The sequence below is a fragment of the Pezoporus wallicus genome, unplaced genomic scaffold (assembly GCF_028554395.1).
Source record: "Pezoporus wallicus isolate ANWC-B61680 ecotype Strahan unplaced genomic scaffold, APGP_CSIRO_Pwel_v1 contig_4722, whole genome shotgun sequence".
In the NCBI taxonomy this organism is placed as follows: Eukaryota; Metazoa; Chordata; class Aves; order Psittaciformes; family Psittacidae; genus Pezoporus; species Pezoporus wallicus.
The window spans coordinates 3,295,061-3,315,222 of NW_026641840.1; the positions used below are offsets into that span (position 1 = coordinate 3,295,061).

The 20,162-nt window shown below is 43.6% G+C and overlaps 2 protein-coding genes across 5 annotated transcripts in view; one reads left to right on the forward strand and one right to left on the reverse strand.

Moving 5' to 3' along the window:
* Positions 1-13,081, reverse strand: part of LEMD3 (LEM domain containing 3) — a 51,402-nt gene extending 38,321 nt beyond the window's left edge. For 2 of the 4 annotated variants that reach the window (XR_008974435.1, XR_008974434.1), the window contains exon 1: positions 11,441-13,081. Coding sequence is in view for 2 of the 4 variants with exons in the window: in XM_057425615.1 (XP_057281598.1) it covers positions 11,441-12,968 (1,528 nt within the window). In the remaining 2 variants the exon portion in view is untranslated. The remainder of the gene's footprint in view (positions 1-11,440) is intronic. The other 2 variants (XM_057425615.1, XM_057425614.1) reach the window with 2 other exon arrangements.
* Positions 13,082-14,091: 1,010 nt separating this feature from the next.
* The window catches only part of WIF1 (WNT inhibitory factor 1), a 62,839-nt gene continuing 56,768 nt past the window's right edge, over positions 14,092-20,162 (forward strand). The window contains exon 1 of the mRNA XM_057425572.1: positions 14,092-14,978. The gene's annotated coding sequence lies outside the window, so the exon portion shown is untranslated. The remainder of the gene's footprint in view (positions 14,979-20,162) is intronic.

Below are 20,162 nucleotides of genomic sequence, written 5' to 3' on the forward strand. Positions count from 1 at the left end.
AGTGCATCTCTCACGTATTGTAAAAATCAGGTTGTACTACATTCCTTGCACACACAGTCTCCATTACAGGCTAATGTTTATATGCAGAAAAAAAAAGAAAGAAAAAAAACAGACTAAGACTGCTTTTATCAGCAGTTGCAAAATATGACCAGGAGAAAAGTTAGATTTCAGATACATAGCAGCATTTTTCAGGGAGTAGAGAATACAGTCACTTGCAAGAGAAACAGAATAGGCTTCTGTAATAGCTCTTTCCCTCCTTCTATGCTCCCTTCCAAATATTTTAGCTCCTTATACTTTATAAGGTCAAAAAACACACATGACTTTAATAAACAAAGCATAAATATAGGCTGGGTGGAGACTGGACTGAGAGCAGCCCTAAGGAAGAGGACTTAGGGGTGTTGGTTGATGAGAAGCTCAAGATGATCCAGCAAGGTGCCCTCGCAGCCCATAAAGCCAACCATATCCTGGGCTGCATCAAAAGAAGCGTGACCAGCAGGTTGAGGGAGGTGATCCTGCCCCTCTACTCTGCTCTCATGAGACCCCAACTGCAGTCCTGCATTCAGCTCTGGGGCCTCTAACACAAGCAGGATATGGACCTCTCAGAGGGAGTCCAGAGGAGGGCCACAAAGATGATCACACAGCTGGAGCACCTCTCCTATGAACACAGGCTGAGAGAGCTGGGTCTGTTCAGCCTGGAGAATAGAAGGCTCCAGGCAGACCTTAGAGCAGCCCTACAGTACCTAAGGGGGGCCCACAAGAAATCTGGAGAGGGACTTCTTACAAGGGCATGAAGTAACAGGACAAGGGGGAATGGCTTTAAACAGAGAGGGGAGATTTAGATTAGGTATTAGGAAAAGGGGTCTTCCCTGTGAGGATGAAGAGACACTGCCACAGGCTGCCCAGAGAAGCTGTGGCTGCCTCATCCTTGGAAGTGTTCAAGGCCAGCTTGGATGGGCCTTTGAGCAACCTGGTCTAGTAGAAGGTGTCCCTGCCCATAGCAGGGGTTTGGAACTGGATGATCTTTAAGGTCCTTTCCAACCCAAACCATTCTGTGATTCTATGAAATGGGGGAACACAGCTCTCCAAACCCCCCCCCCCCCCCCCAAAAAAAAAACAACCCCCCCCAAAAAAACCCAACAAACAACAATAAAAACCTAAATAAAACAAAAACCATCAACAAACAAAACCCAACAGAAAACCACCACCCCCACAAATAACCCACACAACAATAAAGCTATTGAGAAGTAGGGGAAACTCTTGAAAACATGGCAACCCAAGCAGTTCAATGTTAAATTAGGAAGCGGACTGCTCTCCTCAAACTCTAAAGTTTGAGAAGGGAAGCTAACTCATAAAGCAAATGTTATTAAAACACATAAGGTTTAAGATTCAATGGGAATCTCCAAGTAAATATTAAATCTGTCACTCTGACAAGGGGCCCAGTGTGGATAGAAACAGTCCTCTGATCTAGTACAAGCAGGAAGGATTCCAGTCTTGAACAGCTTCCAAGGTAAAAACACCCAGTTGCAACCTCTTATTTCAGACAGACATCAAAGTATTAGTAACGTACTATAATAGTATGAACAGTTTACAGCATCCAAAGATAACATTCTAATGGAGAGCACTGACAGAACTCTTAAGAGACCCTAAATCATGAGAGCATAGACATTAACAAAGTCAAAATAAAGATCACACAGGGATTTTTCATATTTAACGCTGGGATTCTGCTGTGCCTCTGCCCTTTTTAACCATTCAGCAGACACTGGTCTATCACTGCTTGCTGCACTAAGGGCAGCAGAACTGCAGAACAGTGATCTGTACAAAGCCTGAAATGGCAGTAAAACTCTGAAAATAGGAGCCCTTGTGTATCCTTGGGAAGAAAAGAAAAAAGAGCTTACTCAGCTTACTCTGTGCAGGAGATACAGAAGTAGCTGCTGTACTGGCAGGTCTCTTGTCATGGTAAAGATGAGCTTTCACAGAGGAAGCAGTAAATGGCTTACCAGAAGTATCCATATACTGTGAGAATGGTGAAGTTCCAGAACAGGTTGCCCAGGGAAGTTGTAACTGCCCCATCCCTGGCAGTGTTCAAAAGTCCAAGTTGGACAGGGCTTTGGGATACCTGGTCTGGTGGAAGGTGAACCTGCTCGTGGCAGGGGGCTGGAACTAGGTGATCTTTAAGGTCTTCTACAAATCATTCTGTGATTTTGTATTATTTAAACAGAAGATGAAAACCAGCCCACTGTGTACAGCAGAGGCGGGCAGAGCTGAAAACCCAGATAAGCTCAGCACTAATTTAAGACATACCACCACTTGACTGGAAATTGGTAAAAGTATGCAGTATTCAGTAACTTCCACTTTTACTCAGCTGGACTAAGACTCCAAAGAGCTGACTAACTCTTCAGGCTGTCCATCATACCAGCTGCATTTCCTGCAATAAACCGGCTGGTTCAAATAAAAGTTATTATCTGAAGGCAACAACTGGACTACCACACAGCCATACATCACCACTACCCTTATGCCTTGCCATTGGCTCCTATTCTCTGCTGAAGAGTCTGTTTCAACTAAGACTTCCAGTACTGTTATTGCAATAGTTTATTAATTAAAACAGGTTACATTTATTAGTTAACAGGTTATATCAACTCATGGATTAAACGGATTAATCTTCTACCAGTACTGTGTGCACTTCTCTTAAACTAGGTGGATCTAAAGAGGAAAAAGAACCTATCTTGGCAAGAAACTCATATGCCATACAGAAACAGCAAAAAAAAAAAAGAAAAAGAAGATGGAAAGGAAGAAAAAGTTTCTCTTACTGATAGACACTGGGGACAATAAAACCTTAACATACCATTGGTTATATGTAGATACGTAAGAACTCTATCTACTATGTAGCAGTAAGAACTGCTACTATGACTTACATACTACAAAACCAGGCGCTTATACTATAAAACAAAGTTGACAAAACAAGACCTTAACTCTCCTCAAACCATTTATCTCATGCTTAAGGAAGCATAGCTGGCCATATAGCTAGTAGTCTCATGCCAAAATCTGTGCAAGAAACTCAGTGCATTTCCATCTCCTGAATGACAAAGAACTTCACACTGGATATAATAAACCTGGGATCACCCAGTCAGACTGTCCATATACACCTGCCCATTCTGAACAAACAGGCTCTCAGGAATATGTAACAGGCTGGAATTTCTGGTTTTCAATAAGAAATTAAAAGCTACTAGCTCAAAGGACACCGTACAGACAGTACAACAGTATGGCTTTCAGATATTCCCACCACTACTTTTTCTTATTTTGAGTTTTTATCAAAATGAACATGTGTTTGCTATTATATACAAAGTATAGAGTACCCAAACATTAATGTCCTTTAGGTGCAGCTCAGATGCCCTCCACTGTGGGAACAGTGATTTAGGAACACCTCTATCCAAAGCTGATTTTGTGTAAGCAGTACTGCACACGCTTATAGATAAGAGAAACAAAACCCAGAAATAAGCAGTGAGACTAGTTCCATTTCCAAAAAGAAATCTGCATTTCTAACCTCATTTTCTCAGCTAGGCAAAGTCTCCCCAGGACAGCACCAACTTCCTTTGACTGGGGAAGAAGTGGGAGGGAGAGAAGCATGGCTTTTCAGCTTTTTCCTTATAATACACTATGTCTCTCCCCTCCAGTAGCTTTCTTGGATCATGTATCAGGTGTAAACCAATAAAGAACTAGAACAGACTAGGATGAACCTGACATCATACTCTCCTTTTCAAAATCTCACCAAGGATTTCATGTATCATTTTCTCTTACTTATGAAGTAACAGTAAACCATTTCCAAGGAATTTGCAAGAATGAGAAACAGCACAAGCAAGACTGCCAGACTGGCCTTTCCCCAATAATTCAGTTTGACTCGATTTCCACAGCCTAAGAGAGGCCTCTCAGGGGTTTGTCACACATGCACTGCCCAGTGCGTCACTCAACAGAACTGGCAAATGCGCTTTTTGGGTTTCTGAAGCATGACACCTGAAAAAGAACAAACAGCCCGATAAACTCTTAAATATAGGTCAAATGCCTAAGATTAACAGAAAATTTCATGATGAGTGTTTCACCATTTCCCAGGAAATGCCTTTGGGAATTTAAAAACAAAAACCACACCACAACCAACAACAAAATCCACCCAAGAAAAAGCACACCACACACCACAACCAAGAGCTGTTCCAGACAACACTAACAAAACAATCACACCTTTTGATGTCTGAAGCCTCTCATTCAAAGTAAATGCTCCATTGCTCAATATCTATTGACTGCTTTCAGATTAGTTCTAACTAAACTTCTGTTCTCCATGACCTACAATATCTACACACTCAGTTAAAGATTTATTTGGTGAAGTTGTGCTGTGAGATAAGGGAGTGCTGGACACAAGGGGCTCATGTTGTGCAGCTTGATACTGAACAGACATTGGGTATTACTGAATGAGGTTACTGTGGAATGTTTTATTGTATAACTACATAATGAGATTCTAAGTATTGAGGGGACAGATGGTTGAGGTGAGTGGCTCCGGTACACAGCCTACTGAAAACATCCAAAAGCAAACAAAAGCAGTTATGAACCCCACTCACATCCCGAGGCTTCTTCAATAAGCAATTCAGAAATTTAACTGACCTTCAAAGAAACACTTTTGTGTGGAGAAAAGGAAAATTAAGATCTAGATGTGGCCTTAAAACCTAGTCTGGAATAACTGTACATTTATCCAACTCACCCCAGCAGTCCTCTGGTGATAGTGTTGTTCAGTCGACTGCCTAGCAAGGACAGGCTGATGCTGCAGTTACCCAAGATACTGGGAGTCCAAGTATAAAAGTTTCTTTTTCAATAAAGGAAAAGTTAAGGGGATGTGTACATAAACCCTGTATGTTTATATGTATGCACATAAACCATATTTTTTTTCTAACAAGCTATCTTCTAATTGTTAAACAGCCTTCTTTAAGAGGAAAACTGGCCTATGAATTGGCCTACAATCGTTCATTTTATGAACAGACCTATTTCTTATCGAACACAGCACCACAAGAATTCGGTGGTCTGCTAGACTACCTAAGTCTCAATACCATTTAATTCAATGCTAGACCTCCCTTTTTAAGCCCCTACACCTCTTCTCCTCCCCCTCCTGCTTTCTATAACAATTCACTCTGTCACTCGATAGTATATTTAAAGCAGCTAAAGGTACTTAAGACTCTAAAACGGCAGCTTTATTCAAGATACATGCGTTATAACATGACAGGAAGCAGAAAATTTGATCCTTCCCTCTGCAAAAAGAATTAATTTCTGTGAAACACCAAACATAGCAGCACATCTCCAACAAACTAGGCCCAACGGGCACACTATGTTTGCCTGTTTCACAGTTAGCATGCCCCCACACTCACTTGCTCCATACCCTCTCACCCTCCACAACAGACTGTAAACACACAGCAAAACAGAGAAGCAGCACTAAATAGCATTGTGGGAAGTACAGCACAGTGAGCCTCAACAGCAGACAAACCTACACTGAAGGAACCTATATGAGATCAGCTCTAAGTTGTGCAGCGGTTTTTCAATTTATCCTTGCATCCATCGGTATCCTTCTTCCTATCAGTAACACTGCCTCTTTTCCAAGTCTTCCTAAATAAGAATTCCTCAGTGGATAGATAACATCAAGGTTACTCTGATTAGTGGCAGAGTTACACCATGTCCTCATTATTATAATCACAGCAAAGATGTTGCCACCGTCTCCCACAAGTCTAGACCTACAAGCAGCAACAGTAGGAGCCAGGAAGGGAAGAGTAAGGACAAAGACACTACTACTGAATTTCCTGGCAAACATTCGAGTCCCCTGAACAAACCACTTTTTCTTAATATACCTTAACCAACCAACTTGCTCCTCTCAACCTACCACAAATCAAAACAGGCAACTAATTTTACCAGAGAATATACAAGAACTTTAAAGGTGTAAAGACTATATGCCTCATGATTACAGTGGACTCTACTTCTCCACAGCACTGGAACAGCACTTTCATCAACAAAACCTGATGTATTTGCTTAATTTACTTGCTTAAGCTTTTTTGTCAAGTGACCAAACAACTTTCTCAAACACCAGCTCTGGCCTGTTCACATGTTCACACTACTTCTGAAGCACAAGTCTAGAAGGATGACAGGGACCAGTTCGGTATGACTAGCGCTCCTGCCAACTTAGCTGGGTAAGCAATCAAGCCAGTTTTGCAACCTTATACTCTCGTATGTCAACAGGAGTTAAATGCACATGATTTTTTAGAAACACAATTGGTTCCCAGAAATAGAAAGACTGCAGGCCTGATTCTCCCTTCATACTGGGATACTTCAAGAATATGAAACAGTACAAATTCAGACCGCTACAATGCTAGACAGAAGTCCTCGGGTATCATGGGCCCTTCCTTCAAATACTTCTACCGCATCCATTATCGCTGTATACACCCATCCTAAGCAGAAAGAAACCTCCACTGCATGTGAAGAACATCATTAGTTGGCAGAGGTTCTTAACAGAAAAAACACAAGTTTGCTTTTTACTTTCCCACTCCCTTCTAGTCTGCAATTCTTTACAAACATGGAAAAGTTGCAACCAGACTTGCTTGCTGATCCAAGATCGCCCTTAGTTTTCTCACATCAGAAACCAAATTTTCTTTAGAGAAAACTACTGTGGCACTGCAGAATGTAGTGCAAACTTTTGATTAGCATTTGATACCCAGTGAAAACAGACCCTGCCAGAGCTCTTCTGCATCCTTGGCTCCCCAGAAAAGTAATTGCCGCTGCAATTTCCCATGACTTCACAAAAAAGCACAGCCTACAACAGCAATGTTGAAAAAAAAAATTCATTGTAAAAATACCTGAAGTCATGGCAGAAGGACAGTTTTGTGTTTGAATGCAAACAGCAGCGCATTTAAGGTATGAATACCAAATAAGTTAGTTCTAAATATTCTGAATGAAGTATTAAATACCGCTACAGCCTTAAAAGCAGGAATTCTTAAGTCACATCATTTTTGTTTCAAATACTGACAAGCAATTTTTGCATTTATACTTTATACTACAGAACTGCTGCAAAGGTAAAGAGACTGTTTATTATCCTTTAGGAAGGTCCTGAAGTTGTCAACTACGATGAACTATTTCGCATTATATAAGGCGTATCTGGGCTTTCCTGGGTACCAGTCTTGGCCAAATGCCTTCCCCATTTTTAAGACCAAAAGGAAAACTAGAATTTAAAAGTTTCAAGAATCCTAAGGAAATTTAATTATTCTGCCTGGCTTTATCTTACGAAGGCAGTCTAGAGGGTTTTTTGACTTACTGTGCTGATCTTGATCCAAAACTCACCAAACCATAGAAGCCAGATCAGCTACAAGAGAGATAAGCCTTTAAGATACAAGTTGGTATTTCCTTTTGTATCACCTAGAAAAGAAATGCTTGCTAACTAGAGTTTAAAGCAATATGCAGAAACAGAGTTACATGCTAATATGTTAGTAGAAGAAGTTGTTATATCATCTAATACAAGTCACTTGCAAAGCACAAAGCAACATTAATGGACACATAACACAGGAACTCTCCGAATCTTTTAGTTTTGCTTCCTCTCTTTACTGTCTTTTTTATATAAAGATTTCTTATCCAAAATTAGTTTTCTTCCATCAAAGCCAACACCGTCAACAAGACTGACTCCTCTCAAAAGGTGATCTTAGAAAGCAAGTAGATTTGTAACAGTTATCTGTGAAATACCACAGCACTGCAGTAGTAATTTGCAGGCCTGTGAGCCTAGCAGTCATCATCTTGTCTTTTATACACAAAGTCTAACCTCTTAACAATGAAATTCCCTGCATGAAATTCCACAGAAGTCTTAACACCTGAAAGATTTAGAAGTCGAGAACAAAGGAATATCAATGGAATAGAATTAAACTCTTACAACTGTGATTTGCATAAGCTTCCACTTGAAACATAGGCAACTGCTAAGTCTCGCTGAATTAACATTTCAAAAACACAAGTTGCAGCAAATAAGGATTATCCTCCTAGCAGTTGTTTTGTAACAAGCATCACAGAAAGACCAAAATTACTAGCAAGAGATGCCACTTTCAAAAGCCTTTCCTAATAAGAACACAAGATTTTAAGCAAGACCTACCTAAAAGTTTCAAGATTACTTTTTTTGTTGTTGGGTTTTTTTTGCCACATCAAGTACTGCCCAAACAAAGTACCAGAGCAGAAAGAGTGGGAGTAACTTAAATGCAACCTATCTTAGATTATAAGCTTAAACAGCACCTGTGTGAGTGCCCTCGTCTTTCAGAAAATAAACCAGACCTGAAAACATCTACTGATCTGATATCATCATCTACTTTCCATGAAAAATAACTTTAGAACTAACTCCCAAGAGTAGCCACTTGAGATGCTCAGAGTAAGATCACAAATCACAAAGCAAAACCAAAGTTGGAAGAGATACACAGCTATTCAGGTGAGTTTGAAGATAAAAACGGACAAAATGCAAATCTAACGTTTTCCTGACAAAATATTACTCTAGCTTGGCAAAAAGTTCCAATTCCATGGCATTTTGAAGGCAGGTGCAACCAAAACATGCTTTACATCAAGAGCTGCATTAATGAGGCTACCAGCACCATGCCATACTGATCTCTCTTTTCACATACACCACTTACAGACATAGCAAGCATGCGCTTATACATTAGTTGGTCCTTTACATAAACTTTAAAGGAAGTTTAATTTCAACAGTTTAAGATGTTTTAGGAGAAGCCCCATAGATATTTATCTACATTTTAGACAGCTAAACTCATGAAAAACTTCACCTCAAGTGGCCACATGTAGGTTACCTATGGAAGAATTAGCCCAATTATGAGTTGGGGGTTTTGACATTTTATGCATTATGTGCAGAAAAAAATGAAGCACACAGCTACTGCAGAGCTCTGAGTAAGAAATCATTTGAACATTATGCATGATACAACTGACAATCCTTTTCTGAAGTTCTCTGCTTACCACTTCTCATCTGTATTATTTTACCTGGCCTAAATTCAACCCCAACACCTAGTTTTAAGCCTCCCCCATTATACGCACCTCCTCTGTTCTCAGATTACAGCCTGACAAATACTGTAAGTGCTGATATTGGGTGTACCTAGTGATAAATATTTTTCAATGTCACACACATAACATCACTTTACTTTGAATTTCATTTTCAGTAATGAACAATTCAGTCACACAACATTACGCTCGCTGTGCATCATTCCCTGCAAAGTTAAAAGAAGCCACCCAAACAGACAAGAAACTGCCCCATTTGTTTTCTCACGGTAACTGTGATAATTAGGGAGATGGGCACAGTGCAACTCTACTGAATCCTAAAACTTTTTATGATACAGTCTGAAGTTGAAAACAACTGAGTTTTACACAATCAAATCACTCAGCCAACAGAATCTTACCTACAGCCATCTAAATGTCAGAAAAACCTCAGTATCCAATCACTTAACTGAAAGGTTGCTTGAGTTTTTTGTTGTTGGTGTGTTTTTTTTTTTTTTATAAAAATGGATGAATCAGTTCTGCTTTTATAAGGAAAACCAACAATACACCCACACAAGCATAAGAGCCAAACTCAGATGATGCTTAAGCTTATGGAAGAATCTAATGTAAGACGAGGCTCTTCCCCTTCCCAGTAGATATCAGTCTTTACTGGCCTGTTGTCCATTCTTGCCTGTTCTATAGACCTACTGTATTTTTGTTGCATATGCCCATTTGAGAAGCACGACTTTAGTGAGCATGTGCTGAGCATATGGGCAATCTAATTCCCTGCTTATTCCCACATTACTTAGAAGAAGCAGCCTGCTCCCCTCCCAGCCACAAAAGCTACTGTTTGCTTCTTCCAAAGGGCCATACTCTCAATTTGTTATGTTGCAAAGCCTGGGTCTGTGAGGAAGGAGGGCAGACGAAATGTCAATGCCACTGCCAATATAATTCTTCAGAAAATTCACTTTCAAGAGTTCAACTGAAAAGAGACCAAACAGGAAGAGACCAAGAACTGGCTTAACTGAACTACCAAGCAACACTGACCAGACCAATGGCTGGGCAGCCTAACATGAGCAAAAGGGCTGAAGAGAACAATTTTCCCTACTTATCAGTTCCAGCAACATACTCGACACAGTGATCCCATATGCTTTATAGCATATTCTATTCAAAAATGAAACCATTGCAAATGCTAAAGTCTTTGCTGCTACTGTCCTCCCTAAACACTAAATCATATCCTCCCCCTCCTCCTAAGAGGGCCAAACAGAATTAAGAACTATTCTGCTACCATAATGTAATAAGTAACATTCAAAAGGGGAAGACAAAAGGGCTTGTAGGGCTATTTCTGCCCTAGAACATCTAGCAGATTCCAAACTAACAGTGGGATCACTCCTTACAAGGCACTGTATACACACCCACACAGAAGTACATAAATCCTCCACTCTCTATACAAAGAAATATATGCACGTCAATACACCCCACATGCCTTCCTCAATCATCTGAAGAAAAACGCAAGTCCCCAAGGGCCTTCTAATGCTCTCACATCCCCAAACTAGCTTTCTGCATAACTTTTTGTTGCTCCTGATGAGAAACTAAGACAGCAATGGCGTGATTTTTCTTTCTGATGTTAGAATCTCCACTGTCCATTTCAGAGCAGACAAGAATGGAATTAGCATGAATCACCACCCTTAGGTGGTACGTTTCCATTTTCATATATTCTGTGAACAGAAAATGGTAGTTTTCTAAATCCATTCCAAGAAGTTACTTTCAGACATTAAAGGAGCTCCAAAGTAACTCCGGATTAAAAAAAAGAATGCTTTGAAACTCGAACTAAAACACAAAAGTATTTCATGTATAAAGATATTCTCAACTAAATTTAAAAAAAAGGACTTGTTAGACAACAATACACAACAGGTCCAGCATTCACTGCACAAAATTTGCTGTAGTATCTAGTATCATCTCACTTGAGCATCCTTTTCAAGCCTTAGTACCATAAATGAAAACAACCTGCTTTATTACCAACCAACCAGAGTCATGTCTTAACCCTGCAGGAATCCCAGGTATAAATGTGTGTGATTACTCCTGTGAGATTAGCATAAAGCCTTATCTATCCTCTATTAACAAGACACATAAAATTGCTCTGTGAAGAAAACATGCAAGAAAACAAGGTAGCAACGGATTATTACAGCAGGGAATGCCACGATTTGAGTTTATCCTCCTATGTCGCACAAGCTTATTACACCAGCTTGCAAGTTACATACTTATACTTAATAAAGGACAACTTCTCTTTCTCCATACAAAGATTATGCCAAGGTGGAACCCAGAACTGCTTGTGAGAGGTGCCTGCAAATGCAAATTAACAGTTTCATATGCAGCTGCAGAAATAAACTGCTCTTAACCTTCACCTAATACTTACTGTTGGCTCCCACATCCTCAGCTACTCCAGAACCTCTCATTCTCAGGTATGTGAATCCCAGTATCAGAAAGAACAAGCATGCAGCAGTTAAGAGGAACATGGACAGGTAATGTGCACTGAAGCCTCCAGTGGTGGATACCTCCTCTCTTTTGAACTGTTGGAGAAGCTCCTCCTCGGGCTCTGAGAGATTCTTCTTGTAAGCGTTTTTCAGGTAGGTATGATTTGAACCCGTATGATTGGAGTGGTTGAGTCTAAGGGAGGAGGCGGTTCCCCCCGGGGGAAGGCTATTAGTAGCTGAATAGATCCTGGATTCAACATTATAGCTACCAGCAGCACCACTGAGAACGTGATTATTGGTCGCTTTCCTAACGGTGCCTGGAGGGTCAGTGATTTTACTGCTGTCCACATCCGTGAGCGGTGGTGGAAGCAACAATACCGTAGGGGATTTCTTAGATAGGCCAATGCGGTATCTGGGGCTGGGAGGACTAGAGTCCAGATTTTCACATCCTCCTCCTCCTCCCCCCGCCGCCGCCGCCTCCTCCCCTTTTCTGCCCCTGTCTAGACTCCCGGCAGCAGCCGCCTCCGCCGCCCTGTCATTCGTTACGACTACACCAGCACCACAGCCTCCGCCAGCCCTTTCTTGGCCCGTCTCCATCACGCCAGCGCCGGCTGCAGCGCATTTGCTTGTTATGAATGGAGCAGGAGACTTGCTGAGGCTCCGTCTGGGCCGACGAACTGCAGGCTCCTCCTTCGGTACCTGCTGCTTGTTCCTCGCCCCCGCCGCCACCTCCTCCTCCTCCTCCGAGTCGGAGTACTTGTCCCTGCTGCCGCCGTAGGAGGGGAGCCGGTTGCCGTTCACGGTCCGGTTCTTCCACTGCTGCTTCTCGCTCTCCTCCTCCTCCTCTTCGTCGCCTTCCTCCTCTCCTTCCTCGCCGTCCCCCAGCTCCCTCACACCCTGAGCCGCCGGCTGCCTCCTGGCCGCTGCCCCCCACCAGGAGCTGGGCTTCCGCCTAGCCGCCTCCTCCGAGAGGGAGCTGTTACTCACGCCGCAGGCGCCGTGGGGGGCGGCGGGCCTCAGGCCGCGGAAGAGGGGCGAAGCCCGCTCCCTCCTGCTGCCGCCGCCGGCGCCGGCCTGGCTCCGGGGACTGCTTTCCACATCCGACTCGTCCGAGCTGAAGCCCAGCAGCACTTTGCCGCCCCCGGCAGGGGGTGCTGCGCGGCTCCGGCCGCTCCCGGCGCCGGCCCCGGGGAGGTACGGGTGCTCTGACACCGCCAGCCGCGCGCCCGCTCGCCCGGCGCCACTGCCGCCACCGCCACCCGGCGCCGCTCCGGCCCCCGTGTTATTGTTGTTGCTGTTCCGGGTCTTGTTGGCGCCGCTGCGGGCCCCAGCACGCTCATCCTCGCGCAGCTTCTTTAGTTTCTTCAGGTACACGGGCCGGGTGCTCTCGGTGACCGGCCCTGGGGAGAAGCCGAAGCGCCTCAGCTCCGAGAAGAGCTCCTCGTCCGTGAGCTGCGAGGCCGTCGCCATTTTCCGCTCCCCCGCCGCCGCGGCGTTTCCTACCCACGCGCCGCGCTCCCCGCCGGAACTGACGCGTGCGCACTCGGCTGTGGCCTAGACCTGCCTGTCACCCCGCGGCGCCGCCCGCCGGGGACGGGGCCAGACGGGCGGGGGGCGGAGAGGCGGGGCCGCGCGGCGCCGCCGCGGCCTCCCCCGCTCCACCGCCTGGTGGCGGCTGGCGCCGGCGCCGCGAACCGCTCCTGACGGAGACGTGGCCCGGGCGCTCGCCGCGCGGGGCCCAGCGCTGCCACGGGGTCGGCCCGGCGGGTGGCTCAGGCGGGGAGGGCGGTCAGCGGCGGCGGGATCGCGCCTCACGAGAAGGGGGATCAACGGCGTTGCCGGCCTTGTTCGGCAGGTCGCGGGTTGCGCAGCCCCGGCGGGCCGAGGGACGCCGGGCTCGGAGCTGCTGGAGCGGGGGGCGGCTTGTGTTGTGGGCGGTGGGATTTGGAACTGGAAGGGTGGATCCGGGGAGGAACGCACTGTTCTGTGTCCGCCTAATAGACTTCGGGAAGAGAGCGCCAGCTGAGGGTGGTGAGGCTCTAGGAGAGGTTGCCCCATCGCTGGAAGTGTTCAAGGCCAGGCTGGACAAGCTGGTCTAGTGGAAGGTGCCCCCTGCCCGTGTCGCAGGCGGTGTGCTCGCTTCCAGCAGTGCACTGAGTCGACTTGTCTCTTTCTGAAGTCCGACATCAGGACATCACAGCTGTGAGGAGACAGATGAAGTGTAATGGCACGAATGCTGCGGGAGGCTGCATCCTCACTGCCAAAGGCTGAGCACCACCCACATTAAGTCTGCAATTGCCTGGCTGTATTTTTCTCATTTCTTTGGGAAGATACAGTCTTTCACATACATACAGTTGAAACTATCCATCTGACTGTATACAGAAGTTGCGTACTTGTCAAAATGATGGTTGTACTAGCATTTCTCAGAGCGCGAGGCCCGTCTGGATTAGCCCTTTGGTCACAGAACCTCGTGGAGGCTTCAAAGTCCCCTTCTGCCCTTTGTGTCTTTATCCACCCTGAATGACAAAAGCCTAGGTTTACCTTCTGCTTTCCGCATCAGCTGCAGGCAGCCAGGTTTCCAGTTTGAGCTAACTCAGACTGGCCTTAAACTCATGTGCAGAAGTGGTCCAGAAATAGGATCCAGCTGCAGGAGCAGTTGTGCATTCCCCCTCATAGTCTGCAGCAGCGAGGACATAGTGGCTGTGCCCTGCTAATGTCAAAACTGAAGTTGCTAATCTTGGTGGTTGGAGAACATTTGCAGAGCAGGAGTTAAAGTAGCTGTGAGACAGCTATGTGCTGAAGATCAAGCCAAGTCTATAGTGCTAGAAGAGTGGCTTGAAGCCATCTTTCATGACAATGGTAGTGGTGATGATGCTGATGAGTAGTGATGATTAAGTCCTCCACCTCACCCTTCATTTCTGACCAGCCACATCTGGGAATGCGGAACCCATCCTATTGTTCCCCTAAACCTCCTGTAAAACAACTTTTCTGAGGCCGAGAAGCACTAGATAAGGCGTTGTGTTGCTGGTGCACTGGCTATGACACCACTGTACAGAATCTCCTCCTCGTTTCCCTGGCAGAGGAGCCATTTCACACACAGCAGTATTGTGCACTGGAGCAATGCGTGGAAGTCCATCTGCAAGGCAGATTACACTCAATATGAACTCCATTGCACATTAAACCACTAACATAAATGGACCTGCTCTGATCTATCTCCCAACCTGTAGTAGCTGATTGATATCCCAAATGCTGTGAGAAATGCTTCCAATATTCCATTCCTCCTTCTCAGAAGCAGCCCACAGTTTCCACCAGCTCTCTGGGATACATGTATGAATGTGCTTATCTCCAGCTGCTTGTGGCACTGGCCAAACAAACAGCAGTAGGTTCCAGGCCAGATACCATTCTGACAGGCACGCTTCTGTCTAGTGCCTGCTTGGGCGCTTGCCTCCTCGTGGAAGAATGTGTATTGTCCTGCAAGAGGTGGAGATCCTGTCATTGATTTGACGAGTCAATGATATTATTGATGCAGCTTGTTTATTCTGCCTCTATTACAGCCAGAGCACGAGTTTATAAAACCCATTTACTTAGCAGCAGAAGGGCAGTGAATACAAGAATTGTTAACAATTGAATCATCTGCAAAACTATAGCATGTAAATACACAAAACAGCTGACTGAAAAGTCTGCGTATTCCAAGTCATGCTTTAAAATGTGTGTGCCAAAATATTTTGAAAAATTTCAAAAATCTGTCTTCTGATTGATACTGAAGTAAGGATACTTCTACTACTGATCCAAAATCTCCACATTTTTTAACAGTATTCATTACTATCAATAACACCAATGCCTTATTACTATCAATACCTCCAGGTAGTGAATTTTTAAGTAGATACTGGATGTAGATACTTTTTTAAATGTAAATGTCAAATACAGGGAGTGTGGAGCCTGTTCTTTATTAGGTAAAAAAAAAAAAAAAGGTGGTTGTTTCTAAATAAGACATTTTGGTTTATATTTTCCCTCTTGTCCTTAAAAGAGTGGTGTTCTCAGGAAACTGCCAGTTCTTCCACTGTTGCATACCTGGAGCATTTAGAAATCATGAGTCACATCTACAAGAAATACAATCCTCTTGTGAAACTTGTAATATTGTAAATCATGGAATGCTTTGGGTTGGAAATGCTGGTGTCTTTCTATTTACCTTTTGATTTTTGAGCCTTAAGCTATGCTGAAATCACATTCACATTCTCAGGAATGTGATGTTAGTGAAGGTAAATGTTAGTGAAGAGTAGGAATGTGCTTTTCCTTTCTTTCTTTAATAAGAGTGGAGATTGTTACGCAATCACAGAACTCACACAGGCACTCTTAAGTTACTCTTAAGACAGTATGCACAGGAAGAAATCACTCCTTCCTATGAAAACAGACTGTATTCATCTGTTTTTAAACATATTTAGTCTGGTTTATCCAGTTGTTTTATGAATGAAATAACATGATATAAGTTTTTGCTTACAAAACTGAATGGGCTTTTTCACTAAGAAAACTATTTTTTAAATATTACAGTTGCTGCCACTGTGCTAGTTCTGTGTGAACACTCACTTGCGCATCGCTCTTTTCAGTTCTTATTTCGACTCCTTACAACTTCCATGCAAGTTTTTGTGATGAGAGTGAATTGTTCACGTACTGACCATGCTGTTCTGCATGTGAGCTTGTGTATCTTGCCAATAAATCTTTTGCTGATAGCCTTTACTTTCCTGAGGGCATCTTATTAATGTTCAAAAGGCTTCTGTAGTCTCTTGCCTTTGTATTGCCGCGGATTTATGGCTAAGATGTGGACACTTCCCATGTGGTGCTGGGCTGCTTGCATATTGCAACAGTGTGAGCACATTGTGCTGGGCACCTTAGATCCCGCAAAAGAGACCATGTGTTTCCAGATTACTGTTCTTAGCTAAGTGTCCCATAGTAGTCCCAGAAAGTGTGTGATGACCTGCTAAGACTGCAGTTTTTGTTACTAAAAGTGGACCATCCTAAGTCATAAATTTGAGACGTCGTAAGGCAACAGAATGCTCCATTGCAGTTAATAATTTGCCTTTTATATAACTTATACTGATCGATAGAATAGCGTGTTCTCAATTGGGTGTTCATCCCTGAACAGGTCGTGTAACTCCTGGCTCACTTTATTATGTCTGTATTCCTGGGCACTTGGTGAGACTGTTGGAGGCATGTTGCTGACCCTGTATGTTGAAACAAAAATCCACAAACAGAACTCCAAATCCTTAAGAGTGGCTCAAAAACCTGTTTTTATTTAAAAAAGACAGTATGTTTACATGCAAGCTTTTCACTAGAATTTGCTTTATGTATTCAATTCTTTTCTCAGGAACCAGGAGGGCTAGATATATTTATTTTAAAACCTGAACCTGAGCCGTCATACTCCTTTTTATGCAGCCGAGCATACAGTTGGCTTTCTGAGCTGCAAGCGCACACTGTTGGCTCATGTTGAGCTTCTCAACAACCAACACTCCCAACAAGAAGAGCCATCATCATGCAATAGAAAAGAATGAAGTTTTCATTTTACTTTTTCATGTGAGGCTGGGTAATGCCTTTCTTGTGCCACAAAGCTCTAATTTCAGTTTATTCAAGGAATAAGCGAAGTATAAATACATACAATAGACAAAAATAAACCAAAGAAGTTCAGAATGGGCCCACCATTCTGCTTTCTTTGCATGTCATTAGGCTACTGCAAAGCACTAAATTCGGTGTGTTCCAGACAATTACTGGCATTACTATCTGTGCCTGTTTAGCACTTGCAGATATGAACCATTTTCATCGCTGTCTTGTACCTGGCACTATGCAAACACAAGAGAACATATTCCCTCTTTCTTGAATACACACTTGCCTCCATCACCTCCCACCTGAGCTGCAAGCAAGATACATAAGCAGGAATTCAGCAGCCGTTAGAAAATCTCATGTTCTAGGAAAATCACTTTTACATCTCAGCAGCGCAGACTGCTACAAGCACCTCAGTCTCTCTTGCTTCTAGCTTTGTGCTAAGTACTGAAGCCTTATTCCTAGTGCTCAGTAGTGTAGACCTGTCATATTTAGATTTTCTTAAGCTGTGTAATTTCCAGTCAATAACTCCATTTATATAGAAAGTTTCTCCCGTAAAGGAAGAACTTCCGTAAGAACTACTTCCAGACAGTGGGAACAAAGCTCCACTGGCCATAAGGACTACCATTTCCTAGTCAAAGTACATGCTGCATTTCTAGAGTTTTGTATTCTCTCAGAAAAATCAAGTACATTTAAGGATTGTTAACAACCAGGTTTTGGTCTACAGATAGGTTATCCACATATCCATTTAAAAGCAGCTTGGTCTTTCCTGAACCAGAGTTTCTGTGTCACACATCATGGGAGTCTCTAGCATGCATCACACACTCCAGTTGTTTGACAGATGTAGATGTCATCATTGCCCTCAGTTCTCCTCTGTGAGGATTATGCACTGGAAGTTTCTCTTCGCCGCTTATCTGTCCTTCCCAAACTATGCTGCTAATGGCTTCCACCCCATTGTTTCAGCTTTTACTCTGTGGCATAAGACAGTGAGCCTGACAGTGCATGACATTCATCCTTCAAAGGCGCTGAATTCAGTATACCTGATCACTCAGCAGCAGGGAACATGAGCAATGCATTGGCAGAGAGGACCAGATTTCACCATTTTGAAAGGTATATAAGGCATCTGCCTTCAGCTCAGGAAAAAGTATACACATTCTCCCCTTACTACTACTATAAGGTTGACCCAAATGTAAGCAAAATAAAGTGTTCTTCAGGGGACGGCTAATTTGTCAACACTGCTAAGCACCTTGATTGGAAAATGGAAGTAGGGGTGCCAAGAAACTGATTCCCTGGCCCCACAGTAATGCCAGCCAGTTGCTGGGCTTTTGTTCTTAATTCCATATGATTATCACAGGCCAGAGGTCTGCCTCTCCTTTTCTATGTCAGACTTCATATGAAGGCTGAACCCATGAAGTCCAGGGTATACCATGTAGCATCCTGTCCAAAGGTGCTTTTTAATTTCTCAGACCAGATACACATCCGACAAGCTACTCTTGGTTATTGTACCTGACCTGAAAAAAAAATGGGCTTCACCTTGCTGAACTTGAATTAGAACTGCAGTCCTTTTACTGTAAACTGTTGGACCAGCTCCAATACCACTTCTGGGAAATCCTCACAGCAGCAAAACCCTGATCCTCTCCTTGAATAGCCAGACAAGAGCAATGCTTTCTGCCAGCTTTCCAGCTTACATCTCCGTGGTTGGCTACAGTGGAACACCTACCTTCTCTGGTGGAAAAAAGCATAAAAACATAGAAATAAAACAGGGAGACACAGTAGAAATAGGAGAAAGAGTATTCAAAAAGAAGTAAGAAAGGTAAAAGTAATTGAAGAAAGCAGAGGGAACAGCGGGAAGTAGTAATAGCAAAGCACACAACAAATTAAAAGCAAAATACTGAACTGACTGCTTTGCACCACATGAGGCTTTTTAGGACAGTGCAGAGGTGTCCTTACAAGGAATCGTAGAGGAAATGTTTGGAGGAGCTCCATGTGCATGTGGGAGGAGGTAGGGTGGAGGAAAGAAGGTGTTTGTTTTATTCATCCATGCTGCATAGGGAGCATCAGGTGGAGGAGTGAACTCTCCTCTTATCCACACCATGACATCGTCTGGAGTGCAGACAATTGTGCTCCAGATATCTATGGAAAAGAAAAATAGCATTTGCAAAACTGAAGAATGGGGGGCCCATAGCACACAGGTGATGTACCCTCTGAACAACAGAAAAGAGACTCTAGCTCATCACTTTATCTTCTATGGACACAGGTTTCCCCTGGCTAAAATTAGTCCTTGGAAAACTTTCTGGGAAAAATATTTGTGCACTGAAGAAAAGAAAAAAAAAATAATCTGCCCTGCAAAGAACCCGTGAGAAAGAAGGAACCTTCAACATATATATGGCCAATGTACTAGTGGAGGGCTTTCAGCCATTTATGATCTTAAAAAAAAGCTTAAGTTAAACAGGCACTTCAGTGTGAAGGATCCAGATGACTCACCTAAGGTCATAAAGAAGACTGTGTCAGAGCTGTAAACCGAGTTAATGTCATGAGGGCACCACGCAGGAAATGAAGAAACTTGTTCTTTTGCTCTTGGCTCTGCCACTGACTTGCTGTGTGGCAAATCACTTCCTCTTCAGGTGACTCAGTTTCTCCCAAAGGCAAATGGAAATAATGATTCATCTTTGTATAAGTCCTTTAAGAATGAAGATGGAAAATGTTATAGAAGAGCTAAGTAGGAATTCCATTCCAGTGCCCTCCCCAGCCCATTCTTTGTCCTCTTCTCGCTGGGTTTTTTTGCAAAATCATAAATCATAGAATAGGTAGGGTTGGAAAGGACCTTAAGATACCTAGTTCCAACCCCCCTGCCATGGGCAGGGACACCTCACACTAAACCGTGTGAATCAAGTCTCTGTCCAACCTGGCCTTGAACACTGCTAGGGATGGAGCATTCCCAACTTCTCTGGGCAACCCATTCCAGTGTCTCACCACTCTAACAGTAAAGAACTTCCTCCTTATATCCAATCTAAACTTCCCCTGTTTAAGTTTTAACCCGTTACCCCTTGTCCTATCACTACAGTCCCTAAT